This window comes from Coptis chinensis, chromosome 7 (assembly GCF_015680905.1).
Source record: "Coptis chinensis isolate HL-2020 chromosome 7, ASM1568090v1, whole genome shotgun sequence".
Lineage (NCBI taxonomy): Eukaryota > Viridiplantae > Streptophyta > Magnoliopsida > Ranunculales > Ranunculaceae > Coptis > Coptis chinensis.
In genome coordinates, this window is record NC_141462.1 from 641,660 (window position 1) to 662,920 (window position 21,261).

General features: G+C 36.3%; 3 protein-coding genes and 1 pseudogene across 7 annotated transcripts; 3 read left to right on the forward strand and 1 right to left on the reverse strand.

Annotated features, from left to right (window-relative positions):
• Nucleotides 1–988: 988 nt before the first annotated feature.
• LOC147484968 (uncharacterized) lies at nt 989–3,431 on the forward strand. The gene is made up of 3 exons (XM_086570507.1): nt 989–1,406; nt 2,104–2,333; nt 2,856–3,431. The coding sequence occupies exons 1-3, from the start codon at nt 1,076–1,078 to the stop codon at nt 3,132–3,134; spliced, it is 840 nt and encodes a 279-aa protein (XP_086426633.1). The 5' UTR covers nt 989–1,075; the 3' UTR covers nt 3,135–3,431.
• Nucleotides 3,432–8,816: 5,385 nt separating this feature from the next.
• LOC147484969 (myb-like HTH transcriptional regulator family protein) lies at nt 8,817–12,368 on the forward strand. Its single transcript, XM_086570536.1, has 7 exons — nt 8,817–9,813; nt 9,906–10,122; nt 10,199–10,275; nt 10,375–10,414; nt 11,627–11,687; nt 11,822–11,891; nt 12,051–12,368. Exons 1-7 carry the CDS (start codon nt 9,253–9,255, stop codon nt 12,234–12,236), a joined length of 1,212 nt encoding a protein of 403 aa, XP_086426662.1. The 5' UTR covers nt 8,817–9,252; the 3' UTR covers nt 12,237–12,368.
• Nucleotides 12,369–15,996: 3,628 nt separating this feature from the next.
• LOC147484970 (pentatricopeptide repeat-containing protein At5g59600 pseudogene) lies at nt 15,997–18,315 on the forward strand (annotated as a pseudogene). The gene has a single exon (XR_015200988.1). The product of XR_015200988.1 is annotated as a pentatricopeptide repeat-containing protein At5g59600 pseudogene (transcript).
• Nucleotides 18,316–18,322: 7 nt separating this feature from the next.
• Nucleotides 18,323–21,059, reverse strand: LOC147484971 (transcription termination factor MTEF18, mitochondrial-like). 4 transcript variants are annotated; one of them, XR_015200986.1, is made up of 2 exons: nt 19,006–21,059; nt 18,323–18,884 (listed from the first exon to the last, which is right to left on the reverse strand). XR_015200986.1 is itself a non-coding variant. In XM_086570537.1 (2 exons), the coding sequence occupies exons 1-2, from the start codon at nt 20,776–20,778 to the stop codon at nt 18,825–18,827; spliced, it is 1,434 nt and encodes a 477-aa protein (XP_086426663.1). In that variant the 5' UTR covers nt 20,779–21,059; the 3' UTR covers nt 18,323–18,824. The 4 variants fall into 4 exon arrangements, 2 of the variants coding, with proteins under 2 accessions (XP_086426663.1, XP_086426664.1); XR_015200987.1 differs by having other exon boundaries at nt 18,985–21,059; XM_086570537.1 differs by having other exon boundaries at nt 19,405–21,059.
• Between the last annotated feature and the right edge of the window lie 202 nt (nt 21,060–21,261).

A 21,261-nucleotide genomic window follows, 5' to 3' on the forward strand; every position in this document is an offset into this window, starting at 1 on the left:
ACTACTATCTGGTTTGCATTCTCATTGTGGGAAGGAGTTCCAAGAGCAAATTAAGAGCATTCCCAATGCAATTCAACATGAGGGGAAATTGAAAATTTTCACCTCCAAATGCTTAAAAAACCCTTACCCAATGCAAGAGTGACTATGGGGGTGACTTATTCACTAAGTCAAAACGAGAGTGAAACTTACAACCGAAATAGTAGTTGAGTTGGGAACTTCGAAATAAAACCCGTTTTTTTTTCATTCCGTCTTGTGTGTTTTATAGACTCTTTTTCGGTTTTTTTTTTTTTCACTTCAAATAAAATGTTTCGTGTTTTTTCCGCGTTTTTTCGATTTTTACATTCAGATGGAATTAAACCGAGAATAATGAGCCTGTCTGGAGGTGAATATGGGTGACTTGGGAATCTAACGGTGTACCGAAACGACCTCAGAGTATTGTCCCTCCTTATTCAAACAAAGGTACAAAACTACCTACCATGCATGCACGCACCAATACCAATATACAAAGGAAGCCTTCATTTCTGGTGGAACTAAAACAATGGAGACTGGGACATATCTAGAACGATGGAGCGAGGTGCTTAAATAGTTAATGGTTGAAGGCTCATAGGTTGAAGGCATGTGGAAATCAATAACTCTTTGATCTCGTCTTTAAATGATTCTGAAGCATGGAGATTGTTGCAACTGCTCGAAGAATTGATGGGTTGAATTCGATCGGATTGATGAAATCAATTAACAATATTGAAGTTAGAGTTCGTCTGATAACTGAAGGGCTGATGCATAAAGAATGGTTCTTTAACAACGTGGCTCTGAGAACCATCCCATTAAGAACATTCGGCACTTACATCACCACGACTCATCATCAGAATATGTGTAAAGCAACCATTTTTTCTTCTCTTTGATGCTTGTAAAACAACAAATTTAACCATGAAGCAGTGCACGAGATTTCATATGGCATTTTGGTTCTATCGAGATTTTGAACTATGAAAACTGTATCAAAAGTTGTTGACACGTTTCCTATATCTTCTTAAAAAATTTGTACTATCAATAATTCAATTTGCCTTGACCAATTTTTTCAATGGCTGAACGTTCAGAAAAATTTCTGGAACCTTGGAAAAGATTAGATGGAAAAGTAGTAATGATAACAGGTGCATCATCAGGTCTGGGTAGAGAATTCTGTTTAAATCTCGCTCAAGCCGGTTGCAAGATTATTGCAGCGGCCCGGCGAGTTGATAGATTGGAGTCACTTTGTGAAGAAATTAATAGAATGGAGTCTTGTAAAGGTGTTAGTGCTGTTGGTATACAACTTGATGTCAATGCTAAAGGGGAAGTAATTGAAGGGTGTGTGGAAAAAGCTTGGAATGCTTTTGGTTGGATTGATGCTCTGGTTAATAATGCTGGTGTTAGAGGTAATTGATTCTGATTAATATTTTTTGTGAATTCTAGTCCTTCACAATTTAACTTGTACCTATAATGAGTGTTTCATGAAATATGACATCATATAGATTCAAGTGTTTAGTGTTTGAAGTCAGGATGGAAGGTTGGAACAGTACTGTGTGAATTTAGAATTTTCAGAATATTGATGTTTTTTTGTTGTGAGGAAATTTGGGATGAGAATAGTTTATGATGCAAATGGTTTCTAAAACAATAAAAGTGAAATGATTCGTAGTGAAAAATGAAATAAAAATAACAGAGATGTGGCGTACAATACTCAAAGTATATATAAAGTTGTGAAATATTTGAGAGTGATAGTATTGCTTTGAGGGAATCCTTTGGCGATGATCTTTGACTACTAGGGAATGTCATTTTATTTGTTTCAATGATTTACTAAATAGATAAAAAAAAAAAATGGAATCTGATTATGTTTATGTATCATTCGTTTTATTTACTAGTTTGTCAATGTAGTCAATTTCATGGACATGCAAACTTTTTAAGTGATCAAATACTTCCTTTGTGATGTTTATTCTTATGTGAAAGTAAATTTTGAGCAATCAAAAATGCTCGTTTGTAAGTTGATTAGTACATTTGACAGCATATCCTTTGGAAATGTCATTTTTCGGTCCAACAATTCATGTATGATGCTAATTTTGAAGGTGATGTTTACAGGAAGCGTGAGATCCCCATTGGATTTGTCCGAGGAAGAGTGGAACAATACATTGACAACTAACTTGACAGGATCCTGGTTAGTATCCAAGTATGTCTGCAAATGCATGCGTGCGTCAAATAAAAGTGGATCAATCATCAACATATCTTCTACTGCTGGTCTTAATCGCGGGCACGTACCTGGAGGTGTTGCCTATGCTACGTCGAAGGCAGGCCTGAATGTCATGACTAAGGTAATTTCTTTAGACTTCAGAGGTAGTCTTATTCATCTTCTGTTGCTTTCCTATAGTATGATTCCTTAGGAATATATACCGCTTTAAGACTTGTAAAACTTATAAGAAATTTTCTCGACAGCCCACATTGATGACTGCTTTAGACATTTCCAAAGTTTAGTACCTTTTCCTAAGAGTTTGTTTCATATACTGCAATACATGATCCCTCTTTGTAGTTGAATTGTGTGTAAAGATGTTCTTTTAAAGCATAAGCATCTAAGGAAAGCTTCCACTGATAACTTATTGTAATACAAACTGATGCAGACCAAACTAATAATGTGACATTTGTGAATTGTATAAACTTTACTATAGGCTCTTAACTTGGAATCTGCTTAAAAATTCAAGCAATGCTAATTAGGACCAAAGGGAATGGCAAGTTCTTGGTCTTTGTAGCATGGTTATTTTGTTGGAGTTTTCTGATGTTCAAATCAATTAAGAAATAAGAATACACGATCTAGAGTTTGGGATGTTTTGTATTAACAGGTCATGGCTTTAGAGTTGGGGATGTATAAGATTCGAGTGAATGCGGTATCACCTGGACTGTTCAGATCTGAGATTACTGAAGCCCTGATGGAGAAAAAGTGGCTGAACAATGTGGCACTGAGGACTATACCTTTGAGACAACATGGCACAACAGACCCAGCATTGACATCACTTGTCCGGTATTTGATCCATGACTCCTCAGAATATGTATCCGGCAACATTTTCATTGTTGATTCCGGGGCCACTCTACCAGGTGTTCCCATTTTCTCTTCCCTTTGATCTCGCTGAATGTTTTATCTTATGGATGATAAGGGAGGTATAACTCCTCGTTCTCCTGTATGTCTAAGCATCCCTTTTAATGTGTTTCTGAAAATTCAGCGTGCAGTAATCCTCTAGTTTAAAGGCCTAATATATTAAACATATAGTTAAAAATACCAAGAGTGTAACCATACAAACCTGGTTTGACAGGGAATAGAATGATTCACAAGATACATTACCTGATAGGCTGGTCTAACATTTTGAACTTTCTGTGTAAATATTTGATAAATTTAATAAGATATACTTTTCTTATTGTAATTATTTTCCTTTTGGGATCCACCAACAACATCCCTTTCCAGTATAGAAATTAGGGTTAATGAGTATTTTTGTGTGTATTTGGGGGGAGACCCTAATTTCCCAGGGGATCCTAATTGGCTCATCTAGTGCTAGTGGGGGTAATACTCGTTAACCCTAGAAATTATTGTGATGCAACTCTCTATAAAAATGCGAAACCATGGAAATGTCAGAAACAAGGAAAATTTTGAAGATATTATACATGATTTTGGCAAAGTTAGGCGGTATTCTTCGGCTGTGAATCAGTTGTGACTTTGATTAGTTGTTACTTGTTAGTCGCTAAACACATCAGCTGTCCTTAACACAGCCTTCATTTTGCCCAAGTGAATTTCTTTTTCTTGTATTCAACTTTTCATTCATACAATAATTCTTTTGGAAAGCACAAGAGATTAAAGTCTCAAAACATTAGTAGAACTAAAAAGTGTTCAAAACACCAGTCACAAAAATTGTTGGTTCTAAGCTTTTCAGAGTTTAGTTTTACATAGAAATTCTTGTCTACATTTATCTGGAATCATGGTAGGGACTTGTGAACTATGGAGTTCACTGGCATTTGCAGCTTCTTCCGAGAATGTGGCATATTTAATTAACCATCAAATTCCTGAGGCGTTGCATTTTATGTAACACTCAATGCTCATCCTTGACTGTGCAACCAAAACAAGGCTCCTCTTTTCATCTTCCTTTATGTTAACGAATGACTGGACAATGATACTAGTACTAGTACCCTTATTATCAGGCTGCAAAAAGATTGTTCTTTTTCCATTGACATGGGATAGGTTACATAAAGGCAGTGATCATAATAGTCTGATAATAATACAAGCAAAGAATAATTGGTGTTGGACATCCTTATCATGATCTAGGCGCAACAGTGAAAAGCATTCAAAAGCTTATAGCCAAATTCATTTAATTGACAGGGCGGCATAACTAGGGTACAAGTCCTGTTGAATCATTGAATGTGACCCAAATCACACAAAGAGACTTTGGTTGAAATTATTTGAGCCCATTGACTAGGACTTGAAAATTAAAGTTGAAATAGAATGAACGATCACAGTGGTATTTGAAATTTTGAATCCGCCTGAACTGGGAAATAAGTGACCACGATTCCAGTCATAAGCCGTGATACACTTCTCCAATCCAAATCATCATGGATTAAAAGACACTAAATGGTCGTTTGTTTTTCCAGGAACTAAGCATGAAGCTGATTAAAAACATATTTGTTTTCTTTTGTTAGAATAAATGAATAAAAGCTTTTGAAATAATATATTTTAAACAAAGCACAAAAACAAAATATTATTATATTTGAGCAATGGATTATCGAAGAAAATAAATAATAAATAAATTTATTTAAAATATGGTTTCACAAGTATATTTTAACTGTTTATTTTCATATTGTGTTTACTTTCAGAAAATATATATGTAATTCTATTTTTAACAAAGTGGATATCATTCACCCAAAAAAATGAAAAAATCCGTGACGCCAACATCAAATTTTGAAGTCATAAAGGTCAAGCTAAGAAAGTAAATGGGTTCTTGAGATTGGGTTCTTAAGAAAAGGCAAGAAGGGACTTCTTCGTTTCAAGTACTATAATTCAGCATTCAGAAGAAAGTTTCTTCTGAATGCTTAAACTATTTTGAAAAAAAAAAAAACAAACGTTGAATTAGTTTAAAATAACTTTATTCAAAAACAAACAACCCCTAAAAGCTTGTCCAGGAGACAGCATAAGCTAATTGGGCCCGTAATGAACAATGGCTATTGAAATAACAACTCAAAGCACAACATCGGTTTTCTTATTTGTTCTTTGAGCAATCTAATAATAATAATATATTTTTTTTATTTTAATCAAGTGGATATTTTATTGATAACTAGTATTACAAATAATTAGGACAAACGAGCAACAAGCTATGCCCGCAAGTCCTTTCTGAATATCAAATCCTATTCTTCTAAAAACGCACTCGTTAGAACCAATTTTTATAATATTATTGTCCATGACTTTATAAAGTCTCTTGAGGAGCTAAACATACTGTTGTTCAAAGAAACCAAAAATGTCAAAACTAAATAGAATAAAACAATGCTGGTTAGTCTTACAAATTTTCTCATGCTTCTACATCTTTCCCGTCGCTGCTTAGTTATTTCTCCTATCTCAAAGCCACCATTCTCCAACCCTACCAACGTCGCTGCTCTCTTAGTTACTTCTCCCATCTCAAAGCCACTATTCTCCAACTCTACCAATGGAGAGACTCCGATCCAGTTACATCAATATATGTATGTTTTCTTTCAGACTAACTGTAAATTAAGACATCTGCAGATCGAAGTGTCGATCTGTCCTTATTCAGATTAGTGAAAGTTAACAGGAGTCTATTTTTTCACATGTACCCAGCCTTCCAAAATCCATCACACAAAATGTCTCTAAATAATCATATCGGTATTTAAAACCGAAAAAATGTTTACTGCAAAAAATGTCTACAATCTTTTGACATTTTTTGATAAAATAAAATAAAACATAAAAAGAAAATTTAAAAGATTGTTCATCTTCTCCTCCATCCAATCCCTTATCTAGTGGTCGGAGTTTATATGTAAAATCCTAACTACTGTTAATCAAGATCTCACAAGCTCAAATATTTTTCTAGAGCTAATTTCAAACGACAATTGCACAACTCTTCACAAGTTAACGTCTTACCCAATATCCATCATAGATGTCAAATCAACGGTTTCATTCTGAACAACTTTTTATTCTTGGAAAGCAAGAGAAAAAACAAGTGTTGGTGTTGTATGTCGTAATTTCATCTCACTTGTCTTTTAGTGCCATTAAAATGTCACACCCATTTCATTTCTATGGTCGTTTTCTTTCCGTCGCTTTGCTCATGATGCTTTTGTTAGAACATTAGATTTTGGCTTATGGTGTTCACTGATCTTTTATAAGGTGTACTGAACTAACTAAAGAAAATTTTAGAGATAAACTTCTTGGCCTTAGCTGCCGGCCGGCCGAACGTCATGATCGGTTCTTAGTGTTAAACATGTCAAACAAAATAAAAATATGAAAGTAGATAGAAAAAAAAAATACTAAAAAGAGTTTTTGTTGTCGTGTGGACATGATTTTAATGTAGGGTTAGTCAATTAGGATTTCTCCCCACTAGATGGGAAATCAGGATCTCTCTCCTAAACACACGGTAAATTTGGTTTGACAGTTAACTTTCAAATTAAACAATTGAAAATTACATAAATGCTCTCATTATTTTTTTAAAAAAATATTTAATTTTAATTAGATGGAGACATTTATGTTATTTTCAATTATTTGACTTGAAAATTAAATTGACTGTGTGTTTAGAAAGAAGACCTTAATTTTCCGTCACATTTAATGGGGAGAAATCCTAATGGGGGTAACACTAGTTCACCATTTAATGGGAGAAATCCTAATGGGGTAACACTAGTTCACCATTTAATGTATGTCACAAATTCAATCTCTTAAAAGGCACTGAAATGAGAGAAGACGTATAATGACGAAAGCAAGTGATTGTTTTACCAATGACGTATAATGATTACATCATTTTTATGAACTTATTTTATATCAAACTTTGTCCAAAAACCATAAAATATGAAAGAGGGCCGGGACAAACCTTGTATCTTGTCTCTTCAATCATCCAGAAGCCGTATTGATGGTAAAATGAAAAATACAATTTATGAGGCCAGATCTTCTCCACCCGGTGGAAAATATCACATTTTACAACTTACAAAAATTATTGATATATGTCCACTCATTTAACCCCAAAAGTTTACAACTAATAACAGTGTTAGATAAAATCCAAACACAAAATAAAAAAAATCGACTACAAATTACAAAAATCTCCTTGCGTAGTTTATCTCCACACGTTTGCCCCTCTTTCTACTTCAAAGGAAAATGGAGAAAAAAAAAAAGAAACAAACCATTGGTTCTGTATGTGTGGTAACTTCCACAAAAAATGCTTCCAAATTTGATACATTCATTTTTTTCTCACTGCTCGTCACAAATTTTAGATGAAAATAATTGTAGAAGAATGTTCAAATGACACATAAATTTTACAACTTAGTACATTATAACTTTGTAAGGCCTAACTTCAGTAATGAAATTAAGAACATTTTTTTCCTCAAACTTTTGCCTTGCATATATCCCACAACAGGGATGATTTTATGTCTCATTGAATGTTATTTGCAGCTTGAGTGTAAGGCATGATTGACAACACCCATGGTACTGCATTCACTTTGTGTTTAACTAGTAGGCATGTAAAGGAGTGATAATAATCCTTCAAACTAGTCAGCTCGTCACCACTCTTGGGGTGATACCATACCAAGTTTTAGGTTCTTTTTGAAAGCATCATAGAACTTGTTATCGTTCGAATCTTGTTTTGGCTACAATCTCTCTCAGGAAATATTTAGGGGAAGATCCTCATAATCAACAATGCCCTTTGACAAGTGTTTTTTCCGGGTGGAGAAGATCCGGCCTCCCAATTTATATAGTTGCTTTACGAGGAGAACAGTTGTCTTAGAAATTAGAATATCTCACATATTTGTTATGTTTCTCTATCCTTATCCTTTGTTAGCATCGATGATTTGCCGCATAAAGTTTGTTTAACACAATAATTAGGTGTTCATAACACCTGTTCTTTGTAAGTTGTGAAATTATTATTACAATGGGTCCACAATCTGTTATAGTCAGCTGCCTTGAAATAGTGTTAGCACTTAGCACCATAACCCTTGGAAAATCTGTCTCCATGACAAAAAACAGTACAGTTTGTGTTCGGTGCTTTGGTTACCAGTTTCACACTAGCTAGCCCTTTTCTTTTTCTTAATCTAAAAACGAAAGAAAGTTTATAAATAATCTTTCTTAAGATTCGAGCTGAATTTCAACACCCGGATATGAATTTTACATGTAATTTTATCTCAGTGTTTGGGGGAGGGGGTGTGTTACTTGTATCTTGTACTTTTGTACCAAGTGCAAATATGCAGTCAACAAAGACATAGACTTATTTTAAAATTATTTTTCTTTTCTTTTCCTTTCCTCATTTGCTTTTTCATGTCTATCCATATTAAGAATAGCTGAATAAATAAAAGCTTTGTGGTAGTGATTTTATGTCAGTATCTCATATTATATTATTAAGCTGTAATGCTCATTAAGCCATTACATTATGCTAGAATTCTACTTTTTCATGATAAAGGACTAGTAAGTATCTTAATGAACGAGTTCCTAGACTGAAATACCTATGTGCAGTTTTTGTTAGTTAATATATATTTTCACAGTTAACAGTTGTTTCCATTTTTAATCTTGACCAATGGGTAGTACTATACGTACCATTTGGAAGAGCTATTTTCTGTGCTCATAAAATAAATATTTTTTAACATTGGGTATATCACAAGATCAAACTGTCATCCCTATCCATCTTAGGAATAAACAGAAAGCTTGTATGGGATTATACATTTATATCCAAATCTTAAGTCCGAAGACATCAAAAGAATATAGAATGTAAGACACAATTTCGCCGAATAACTCTTTGATACAACCATAACTATTGCCATGCATTAAAGTATACTGCATTCATGTATAGTGCAAGTTGCTGTTCTGCTTATATGCGCGTAGTTTCCTCCACTTCATCCTTTGAAGAAAGTTGTAGATAGCTAGAATAAAGTCAGATTCTATTCAAACTATTCATATTTCAATCAAGAAGGTAAAATAAAAGTAGCCTGTTCTAGTTGGAGATCAGTTTTAATTAGTTTCATCTTCTAGTTTGGTATCATATCAGTCTTGATCAGTTGTAAATGAACACACATAAGATGGGGTGTTATTCTTTTGATTTGCCCGATTGTTCCACGGATAACTCCGGTGCTTGGCAGCCTTGGAACATGGGAGTTCGTTCCCCATCTTCAGCACCAGTCTCACAGGGAGGCTTGCAATTGACAGACTATGGTTCTGCCAATCCATTCAAGACTGCTTCAGATCATTTTGATTCACAAGTTTCTGTATTTAACACAGCCGAACATTACTACCAACTAGGGACACTTCCTATGTTCTCTCAACCCCGCAAGAATTTTGAGCCAGATATCCCATCACATCGGCGCTTTGAGGACTGCTTATCTGTTGATACAGATAGGGGAGATGATTTTAGTATCCAACCACGAGATACTTTGCAATCTGTTGTCAAGTTTCGTGATCATAATAATCAAAATCCAACACAAGTTGATTATCAGTATCGAACACCATCTAGAAATCTTCCTGGAAGCGAACTATATCTTCTTCGGCAGAATAAGGTGGTCGGAGAGAACACAGCCTTAAAGAGAAAGAACCCCTTAGTTCCTTCTGAGGGAAATCAAAATACTGGAGTGAGTATACTTATCAGTCTAAGTTTGTGTTTATATCCATATGAATCTTTGTTCTGTTATCAGTCCTAATAATTATTTTCCTCCTCTCATAGGGTGGGATTAGTCCATTTGTACATTCACTTGATCAACCAAGCTTCCACCTTAATCCTGAGAAACAATTATCTCAGACAAACTCAGGGGTTGCATCTATTACTTCTGCCAGCCCTGTTTCATACAGAGCTGCAATTCCGAATAAAACACGTATTCGATGGACTCAAGATCTTCATGAAAAATTCGTTGGATGCGTGAATTGTCTTGGTGGTGCGGATAGTAAGTATTGTTACATAATAATTCCAAGTACATAGGCGGAATTTATTGACTGATATTCCACATACTGGTTTACCAGAGGCAACTCCGAAGGGAATCCTGAAGCTGATGGATTCAGATGGTCTGACCATCTTCCATGTCAAAAGCCATTTACAGGTATTTTATACTACAAAATACAACTGTTTAATTAGTGTTAGAGCTATTGTTGTGATCTAGTATTTAGAGGCCTGATTTTGTAGTGTTTAATACTTGCAGAAGTATCGAATTGCTAAATATATCCCAGAATCTGTTGGAGGTAAATCCTTTTGCTTCATAGCCTATGAAATTTTAACTATGACATGTAAATGATTTCATAGTCTTTAAAATATTGTTCTCCATTACTTGTGAAATTTCTCAGTTTGTAAGAAAATATGAAGAATTATTATTAGTCCCTTGAACCATTCTATGAGAACCAATAACTTCAATCCCTTAAGTCTGAAGCTTGTTTAAGGCACGCGAATTCGCACAACCTTATCTCAAATTCTTATATGATTGTCTTATTCTCTTTATTTTGAGGTATGAAAGCCAACAATCTTTAAGGGGAAGATGTGATTCCCTGAAATGCTGGAAGCACCCAAAGTTTGAGGAGTGGGAAAAAGGGAAGGGGTGGTGGTAATGTAGAAAGTATTTTTTGAACCAGACTTTCAAGTACGACTATACTAAGTGTTGTTCGGTCACCACTAGCTTAGCTTTAGTTCTTTGGATAATTTTCCCCTTGAAGAGACAAGATTCTCCTTGAAGATGTGACTCCCACTTAGACATGAAAGTAGGAACTAACTTTGTGGAATATGACTTAGATAAGTTTAAGGTACATATGGAGGGGTAAAAGCTGCTCCCTGTAAAATTAAGTGGATTGCTTTGAATAAGTGCATACACCATCAAAAGAGTTGCAGCAGTGTCACCCAAATTTAAAATGTGACACCAAAAATTAGTTATCAACATTTGATAGACTATCGATCACATCAGTCATAACAATTAACTTAACCACCTTTTGTGAGCGTTGAGAGACCCTGAAATCCAACCTCACAACCTTATCTTAAGTAAAACTAAGATCTATGGAAGCTTGCTTATAACCTTGGAGTGCTATTTACATACTTGAATGGTCAGTCATTGAAAGTCGCTGGGACATGAGATTGCACCTTTTGAAGGGGTTATATATCAGCATTCCTTGCAAGTATGACACACAAATCCTCTTGAAGTGTATTGGCCTTGCATGTGTAAATGCAGCTAAATCTTGAAAAGTGAATGCTCTTGGCTTTTATAGAAGCTTATTTATCACTTCAAACACTCCCCTGCACCCCGAGTTATCTTCAGAAAATGGATATTGCAAGTGCAAGATTCTTTTTATTTTGTGTCTAGATGAAGTGCCTGTTCAATCAATTATTTCCTGTACAGATGAAAATTTTAAGGATAGTCCCCCACCAAAAAAAAAGTCTATTCGATCATTTAATCACATCTGGTGCTTCAGTTACAGGAAAGCCTGATAAGAAAGTAGCTATGGATGATTTGTCAAAGCTTGATCAGAAAACGTATGTAGTACTTACTCTCTCTATACCATTTCTCATTTCTACTAATTAAAACTTAGTTAGATTTTTTCCACGTTTAGCTTTCACAAATGCACTCACAATAAGCGATTAACAACCTTAATCACTGAATACGACAGGGGCTTGCAAATCACGGAGGCTCTGAGGCTTCAACTAGATGTTCAAATGCGTCTTCACGAGCAGTTAGAGGTACAAGGAAGAATAAGTTAAGATAAGAGTTGCATACAACTCACAAATGCACATCTTAAGATAGAGTTAAATGGTGATATTGGATCAATATTGTCAGTCCAAGGAGTTCTTTTTGCACTTGTTTCTTTAGACAATTAATCTGTTCCTTCGATGTGTCAGATTCAAAGAAATCTACAATTGCGGATTGAAGAACAAGGGAAGCAACTGAAGAAGATGTTCGACCAACAACAAGAAACAAATAAGAACTTGTTTGAGACAGATAACTTAGATCTCCTGTTCCCAGACCTCCAATCAAGTACTACTGGAGATGCTAGTTTAGATGTATCCAAAAATACCAACTTATAATTTAGCTTCCCATGATACAAAGCAAACCTCAAAATCATTGCCAGTGTGAAGTTGTACAATAAGATATGTATCTTGAATTTGTTTCGTGCACTCAGCACAACATACGAATTTCCAACTCATGTTACGTACTTACCTGCGATGTATTTAACTGTGTTGTTCTCTCACCCCAGCTCATATTCCCTGCCAAAGTTTTTAGTTCTGTGAATTGATATCAGATATCAAATTATTGTGGGACATTCTGAGAAGTATAGGCACGTAAACTTTGCTTAGAATCTTCAATCTCACATCTGGGTTTAGGAACCCCTCAAAACTAAATGTCTCATTTTGAGATAGTGTAAGTACCAACAAACAACATTGCCGAATGTACGTGGAGACTGACTGAGTGAAGTTTGTTTCCAATTCACCTTGATTATACAATGTTCTAAACATTGTCCACAAATGTTTATTTATTGTTAATCCACAATAGTTTGGACTTTTTACGCAGCACGCATAACAATAAGTCAATAACGCATATAGGCTGTGAAATAGTTTGAAGTTTGTCTACATTTGTGCATATGCTCCTGTCATCACCTGGGTGCTCTTATTTCTTTTTAAAACTATTGGTTTGGTGCTCTTAAATAAGAACGTTACCAATGTTTACAGTTCAATGCGATTCTTTCCAGTTTCCTGCCAAAAAAGATAGCAAAGAAGTAGCAAAGTCATTTTTTCCACCTTTAAACTAGTGCATGTTCGTGTCTAGGCACTCCGAGCAAAAGGATTACCCATTCGAAAAAGTGTCCCCTAGTATTCTTGTTTGTGCCTATCGACAGACACAAATGCTACTATAATTCCATAACCGATTTTTTTCTTATTAAATGCTATGGTTGTTTTTTGGTTGTACGTGTAATTGTGTGTATGCATGCGGGTGTTGTTCCTGAGTCTGTGCTGTGTGTGATTGACTTTGTGCATGTATGTATGTTTGCATGTTGAGCGGGGCAGAGGATCCCAATATCCATCGGTTGCTGAAGAAATTAAAAGTGTTGCAAGTGCAGATCCAATCCATCGAAAGCTTTTTGTTTGTGGCTTGGATTAGGATACTACTTCAGAAACTTTGTGTGCTGTGAGTGTATTGCTGATTGTTGTTTTCTGTGGGGAGTTTTTGAACAGTTGTTTCATAAATAAAAAAGATATTTAACCAAACTGTTCTGAATCCATCGAAGGATAGAGATAAAAGTTACATGTTTCTCAGATTCTATCTATACTGAGTAGATTATTAAAGTTTGGGCCTTTCAAGAATTAGAATAATAGCATTGTGCTGCCAAATGATTGACCATCTCTTGGCTTTCAGGCATTTCGTGTGCATGGAGAAATTGAGGAAGGAGCTGTCATCATATCGTTGACAAAGTTACAGGCAAATCACGCGGATATGGTTTTATAACCTACAAAGATATGAAGGCGTCTCAGGAAGCGCTGGGGGAAGATTTCACGTGTGTCCAACATTCCATTTCTTGAGACACTTTATTGTAAATGCATTATTGTTTTGATCTTAGGGTCGCTTGGCTGTCTGTAACCTTGCTTGTGAAGGCCTGAGCAATGCGACTATAACCCCTGATCATGCCCAGAGGAAGCTCCACATTGGAGGCCTATCATCAGATATCACGAGTGAAATTTTACTGGATGTTTTCCGCAAGCATGGTGACATAGAAGAAGGTTCTGTTGCTTATGACAAAGATACAAACAAATCACGGTACAGAACAATCACCATTTTCTGTGCTTTATTGAAACTAAAATATTATCTGTTTGTTAATATGATATTGACCGTCCAAGCATAGTTAGATGGGTGCCACCAAACAAACATACTCACATATTTCACTGTGTCATATCAGCGGTTTCGGGTTCGTTACATACGAGACGGTTAGACGGTGGAAGCTACTAGAAAGGCCATAGATGACCCAAACAAGATCCTTGGGGTGAGATATTTATCATGTTCCTGTTTCTTTCATATGGTGTCTGTGTTTTAGGATCTAAATTACATTTATGCACTTTTTTCCCCTGACATATGCATTCGCCTACAAGAGCACAAAATGCCATCACTAATTTTTATTGGACAAGCATCATGTTTTGTTTTTCTCTTGTTTGGCTCTGTAACATTTGAAAATTAAAAATAATTTTTTAATTAGTGATAAACTATAAAAACATGTTAGTGAATCAACTGTAGGAATGCTGTGCTCGTCTTTATTTTCACAGAAATTGATGGATAGTGGTGTGCATGCATATTACATAATCTTCTCCTGAGAAGTAACCTACAAATTTACATTGGTAGGGTTATGTCAAAAATCAAAGTTATTTAGATGCTATATAGTATAGATTCCATGGGATAAGCTATCATCTTGTTGAGAACAATGTGAGAAGTGAGAACACAGACATTGTTAGAATGTTAGACAAGATATTTTTGGTTTATCTTGAAAAACTCACCTATCTTTGAAAACAATTGCAGTATAGTTCTGAAAAATCTGTATGTTCTCCTGTCAAAGTTTGCCTCATTCTAGGTCTTTAACTATGCATAATGCTGATTTGATCCTGTGGTTTTCTCATGTTATGTTTGGATGTAGGGGAGGAACATCACTGTGAAGCTTGCAGACACACAAGGGAAGAATGGTACAAACACAAGTACCAACAGCAATGGTTCAAACAGCCATACCTCTACCATCTGGATATGAGCAACCCGGTACAGCACAGGCTGTGATCCCGTCTGCCAGCTACTCTGCTTACCCTCAAGCTGGAACAACATATTCTCCTGCTTATTCAGCCTATGTTCCTGCAGCAGTGCCTGTTGCTCCATACCCAGCTCAATGGCAGATTCCTTATGCACCGTTCTCTGTGAATAAAGACCGGGTTGGACTACCTGCAGGAACACCAACTAGACTGAATGGTTATCCACACTATATTGACAAACAATAAATAACCTCAGTTCATACTGCATCACTTAGTCCTAGTCCAGTGTCTATCCAGTAATCTCCAAGTAAGTAATTCCTTATGTTTATTTCTCATTTTATTTTATAATGAGTTAACTAGTATTACCCCCAACTAGATGGTGCATCACTAGATGGAAATTAGGGTCTCCCTCCTAAACACATAGGAATTTGTTTGACTGTTAACTTTCAAGTCAAACAATTGAAAATTACACAAATGCCCTCATTGTTTTCAAAAAGAAAATATTCAATTTTAATTAGGTGGGGGTATTTATGTTATTTTCAACTATTTGACTTGAAAGTTAACGGTCAAACCAAATTGACCGTGTGTTTAGGAGGGAGACCCTAATTTCCCATCTTTTTGGTTCACTTTTTAATTATAAATGTTGAATGTTCTGCAGATGTCTTGTGAGCAAGAGTTGTGCATTGAGCGAAAATAGGAGAGCCTATACTAGGCATTGGGAGGCCAAGATACATAGTGGATGGTGGACTCATGGACTGGATTGGAACAACAGCTTGCAGCTTACTGAAGGAGTAGATTAAGAGCATTCCCAATGCAAGTGAAAATAAGGACCACCTTAGCACTTATTCAAAACCGCTTTTGGTGAAAGTAAATGGTGGGACAACAAAACGGATGTTTTTGAGAGATTTGGAGAACCACTTTACTACATCCCTTCCGATATTTTTCATAAGTTAAAAAATGTAAAAAATGTAATAGGTGGGTTACACAACGGAATCCAACATCCTCATTCTATACAGTTCTTCTTGGTGAAAGATTTCTTGAAATTATTCTCGTTTTTATTCATTGCACAGCAATTTTCCAACAAAACTGGTGACCATAGTCACAAACCCCCCTGCATTGCAAATGCTCTAAATAGGAGCAGTATACTGAAATCTTAGTTTTGGAAATGTCTTATCCACCACCTCCTTATGAGATTCTTTGTTTCTTTCACTGTTAATTAGCATCTTGATGATATAAATTTGAGTATAGTGAAACAGCTATTTCTAAATCAACACGAAAATCTATTCACCTACATCTCTTGAGGCTTCTATCCAAAAATGAGTAAATCTTCATTGTACATCTGTTTTTACAACTTGGGTGTTATACTGGAGCGCTGCATGAAAGCAAAGGCCATGAAACCAAGCAAGCAGTTACATGCAGTGTTTTTGGTAACTGGAATGGATATGGAAACGAGATCACTGAACTCAAAGCTTGTGGGAATGTATGCTGGGTGTGGTGATATGAGCTCCGCAAGTGCAGTGTTTGAACGCATGCGAAAACCAACTGTTTTTGCATGGAACTGGATGATTTTGGCTTCTGCTTTTCAAGGACATTGCAAAAGAGCAATGGGGTACTTCTTGGGCATGCAAAGAGATGGAGCTTTTCCTAACAAGTTCACATTTTCTTGTGTGTTAAAGGCCTGCGTTGGTCTGATGGATTTAAGTATAGGTAGACAGCTCCATTGCATGATAAACATTATGGGTTTTGAGTCTGATGTCTCCGTAGTGAATGCGCTGTTGGACATGTATTGCAAATGTGGTAGGTTAGATGTCGCTTGTAAGTTATTTGATAAGATGACTTATAGAGATGTTGCTTCATGGACATCAATGATTTGTGGCTACTCTCATGCTGGGAACATGAACCAGTCGTTGCTACTTTTCGAGCAGATGAGTTCTGAAGGGGTGGAGCCGAACGAGTTCACTTGGAATGTCATAATATCTGGTTATGCTCATAGTGGTGATTGCAATGGAGCTTTGGAGCTCTTCTCTAGAATGCGAAATAGAGGACTGACACCTGATTTAGTTACCTGGAATGCTACTATTGCTGGTCTTGTGCAGAACAATAGAAATGTGGAAGCTTTGACACTGTTTAGTAAGATGTTGGCTTTAGAGCTTAAGCCGAATGCAGTAACCATCTCTGGACTGCTTCCTGGATGTGGATCGGCAGGATCAATCCACAGAGGTAAGCAACTCCATGGACTGATGTACAGAAGGCGGCTTCATTTAAATATTTTTACAGCTACTGCTCTTATTGACATGTACGCTAAATGTGGGTTCGTGAGAGAAGCTCGTGGTGTTTTTGATCAGATAGAAGTGAAAAACACTGCATCTTGGAATGCCATGATTGGGTGCTATGGGAAGCATGGGCTTGTTGACGACTCTATCCTACTTTTTGAGAGAATGAAAGAGGAAGGAGTGAAAGCAAACCAAATCACATACACCTGCATACTATCGGCATGCAGCCATGCTGGTCTAGTTGATAAGGGTTGGGAAATTTTCAAGTCCATGGAAAAGAGTAGTGATATTGAGTTATGCAACGAGCACTATGCTTGTGTGGTTGATCTTCTTGGTCGTGTAGGAAAGCTCGAAGAAGCTTATGGACTGATTAAGGAGATGCCAATGGAAATAAATGATTCCATTGTTGGAGCCTTTCTAAATGGATGTAAAATTCATGGAAGAAGCGACCTTGGTAAGAAGATGGCAGAGGAGATTCTTGGGATGGAGTTGAAGAAACCAGGTGGTTTTGTGACACTATCAAACATTTATGCAGCAGATGGAGAGTGGGAATGGGTCGGGAGTGTGAGGAAACTCATGAAGGAGAAGGGAATTCGTAAGAAGGCTGGATCTAGTCGGGTTGAGAAAAAAGATGGGTTTGTCGGTTTAAGGTAGGAACCAAAGGCATATCGAGCTTCATGTGAGTTTTATCACTTGTGTTGTGACAAAAGAACACCAGCTGCATTTACAGCACATTTTCAGGAAGTTTGAATGCTGAATCCTTGAGGGTACTCTCAGCTGGAAATCACATTGATCCATTCAGGATCCAATGCTTAGTTCCCTCATCACTGAAGCCAAATTTGTAGCCTATTGGTAGATTGATTCAGTACAGTCAAAGTTGGCTGAGCAAGTGGACGAGGGACTGATGGGTTCCAGAACAAGTTCTAGAATTCCTAATAAGAACTCAGGACTGGCGAACCAACAAGACTATTCCTGTCAGAGATTGCATAACTTTCCTTTTATCCTTTTATTTTTTTTCTCTTGTAAACACAAGTCAGAGTTTGTTTATGATGCTCTGGCAGTGTACTCTGAATCATATTTTGAGTAATGAAATGATTATCCTACTTTTATCAAGTGTGCTTAATCCTTAATCTTTTTTTTTATAGAATACATGAGATGTCTGATTGTCAGCCAAGTTCATAATGCATGACATAAAAGAATTTCTGGGTTCTTGTCTTTTCGACAATCCTGTCTTTTCTAGCGATGTTAGCCAATACAAGATTACAAGTGAACTGATGTTAAAATCTCATGAGCTAAGGTTTCTGCAACAGGAGTAATCGGGAGGGGAAGGGTGGATCCAATCTAAGTGAGTAATGACAGGGTCTGTACATATGTGATGCAGCTTAAAAGACCCCTCATTCACCTAGCAACCGTTGGAGTTACTTCCTTGTCTCCAAGAACTGTAACTTGAGGACTTGTCTCTTTGCAGAAAAGTGTTGGGAATAGGTTCTCAAAATGTTTCAAATACAGGATCACTTCATTAGTCTGAATCAGGTTCTCAGCAAGTGAAAATATATGCTTGCTCCAGTTCGCTATTCTTGTGATTCCGAATGCTAGCTGGTGGGATTCCAAAAGTTTTCCCTCAACCATGACCAAAGTAAAATTTAAGTCTGAACCCACACATTCCTTGCTGAAGATTTTGCTGCACAATGAACCAAAACAGCATAAACACCCTAAATTGGTAGTCTTGACGATAAAACCATTGCATCAATGAAATGTCCGTAGACTTTGACAAAACATACTTTCTAATACAAATCACATACCAGCTTTGGTCCTTCCTTCGAATATTTTATTTTTTACCACAGTATATTATGTACCAGTTTCAGTTCAGAAAACTTTCCATATTACAATCTGCCGGGAACCCTCATAAGAATAAATTAACAACAATACCCTGGTGAACCTTGGTACCAGGACATGGGGATAGACAGAAAAGAAGACAAGTATTATCTAGGTTTACGGAAAGGTTTCTTCAATCTTTTCCACTCAGCTGGGCCTTCTGGATGGACATTTACAAAATGTTTTACAAATTTTGTATCAGAAGTAGCAAGAATTGTACTCAAGGCCTTCCTAGATTTTTCTAAGACTTTCTCCCTATACCACATATACATCGAACATCTTAGCTTGATCCTCTCTATATCATAACATAAATATGCTGGGAATACCTCCAAAGATTGTAAAGGGTAACCCAAATCTTTCACTAAATATTCTATCTTCATTTCAAGTAAATGCTCGGACAAGTTCAGTACTGGAGGAGCCGCTTTGACCATGTTGGAAACAGTATGACAGTCCAGTCCTGCTTTTACAAGGCAATCAAACCTCTGTTGTAGTTGATCCCCTCTGCCACGAAAGCGTTTCAGTGCCTTCACCATCTCCTCCGAGTTCTCAACATATCCTATACTCAATAAGAATGCTGTTTTCTCCATGTCATATACTCCCTTTTCGACCGCTACCTTCTTCACAATCGGCTTCCACCTTGAAGCCAAACTGGTAAACTTAGTTGGATCTTCCATGATCATTTCCGACAACCTATCTGGTCCAACATTCAGATCTGATAGAACTGTAACAGGTTTCCTCAGAGAATTACTACCCAAAACCTGGGTGTGGCTACGCACCAGCTTTGAAATGTCTTCAGCTTCCATTCCAATCTCAGACATAAATTGCATGGCCTGCAATAAATTTTCTGCGAACTTCCCAGCTAAGATTCGAGGATATTCTAGAAATAACGTGCCAATATCATTCATCTTGAGACCTACTTTGAGTAGCATAGATATTAGGACATAAACTTTCTTCCCAGAATTTTCAATCAAGAAAGCAGTATTTATCTCAAACAGTTGTCCAATATCCTTTTTACTGCAACCCAATTTTTCAAGAAAACACATCATGTCATGCATCCTACTCCAATCATATACACTTTCATATGACAAATGTCCCACAAACCAATCACTACTAAGTCCTAGACCCTTCAACTTCTCAAGAACTCCAACAAAATCCTCATTAACACCACTAACCAATAGTGACGGACTACAACTTACTAACTTAATAACAGTAGGTGCACTCAAACCCAATTTTTCATAACCCTGAAGTTTCAAAATCAAGACTCCCTCATTGTACCCAAAAATATCTCTCACCTCTTTATACATTCTACCGATTTTATTCCTCGGAATACCATAATTGCATAGTGCACTATAATTTTCAAGCATAACATTATCATCACTCAAAAACATCAACTTACGCGGTAGAGAACTCAAAAGCTCCAGTTTGCGACAAACCCAAACTCTCGAAAAATGGTTCAAACTCATTAATAGGATTATAACAAAAATACCTCGACAACGATTTAACAATCTCTTGTTCATTTTTAACCTTGGTAAGAAGATTACCAACAAAAACAGGAGAATTCTTACTAATATATTCAGCTTCAGAAAATTGGATACTCCTAGTATTATGCAAATAATCCAACAATGCATCTTCTGCTTTCCTTCTTGAACCTCGAGATTTTCTACATTGATTCTCCATGGAAAGCCCAACTTTAGAACCATAACAAGGTCTACTATAATGAAAAGATTGTTTTTTTATAAACAATTGGTAAGTTGGACTTTTGTTAAAATTTAAGGATGTGTCTAAAAGTTCATGAGAATGAATAGGGTAATAATGTAATTGTGAGTACATTTTTGTTACCTGATGAACAATGCTAGTGGTGATTCTTCTGTGCATTGGAAAATTTTTGGTGTTAGGAAGAAGTGAGGTTTTTGGAATATTTGAGGAAATAGATAGAAATTTTGGTGTTTTTTTTTAGGGTTTAAGGGTTTTTTTTTTTATTATGAGGAGTCTGTTAGGGTTTAAGCTTCAAGTCAACTGTTTCAATTTGGGCTTTTACTGTTGGTATGGGCTTTCAGTGTATGTTTTTTAGGGCTGATAATGGTACGGGATCAACCCAAATCCGAATTCATTTTTATCCGAATAGACCACATCCGAATCTAAATTATCCGACTTGAATATCCGAAAACCCAAACTATTTTACC

Excerpts from the sequence above, each read along its gene's own strand:
- LOC147484968 (XM_086570507.1), top strand. The coding sequence starts at position 1,076 with ATGGCTGAACGTTCAGAAAAATTTCTGGAACCTTGGAAAAGATTAGAT. Across the intron at positions 1,407-2,103 it reads TAATAATGCTGGTGTTAGAG|GAAGCGTGAGATCCCCATTG; the intron begins GTAATTGATTCT and ends TGATGTTTACAG. Across the intron at positions 2,334-2,855 it reads GCCTGAATGTCATGACTAAG|GTCATGGCTTTAGAGTTGGG; the intron begins GTAATTTCTTTA and ends TTGTATTAACAG.
- LOC147484969 (XM_086570536.1), top strand. The coding sequence starts at position 9,253 with ATGAACACACATAAGATGGGGTGTTATTCTTTTGATTTGCCCGATTGT. Across the intron at positions 10,123-10,198 it reads TTGTCTTGGTGGTGCGGATA|AGGCAACTCCGAAGGGAATC; the intron begins GTAAGTATTGTT and ends CTGGTTTACCAG. Across the intron at positions 11,688-11,821 it reads TCAAAGCTTGATCAGAAAAC|GGGCTTGCAAATCACGGAGG; the intron begins GTATGTAGTACT and ends TGAATACGACAG.
- LOC147484971 (XM_086570538.1), bottom strand. The coding sequence starts at position 20,706 with ATGCATTGTTGGATTATTTGCATAATACTAGGAGTATCCAATTTTCTG.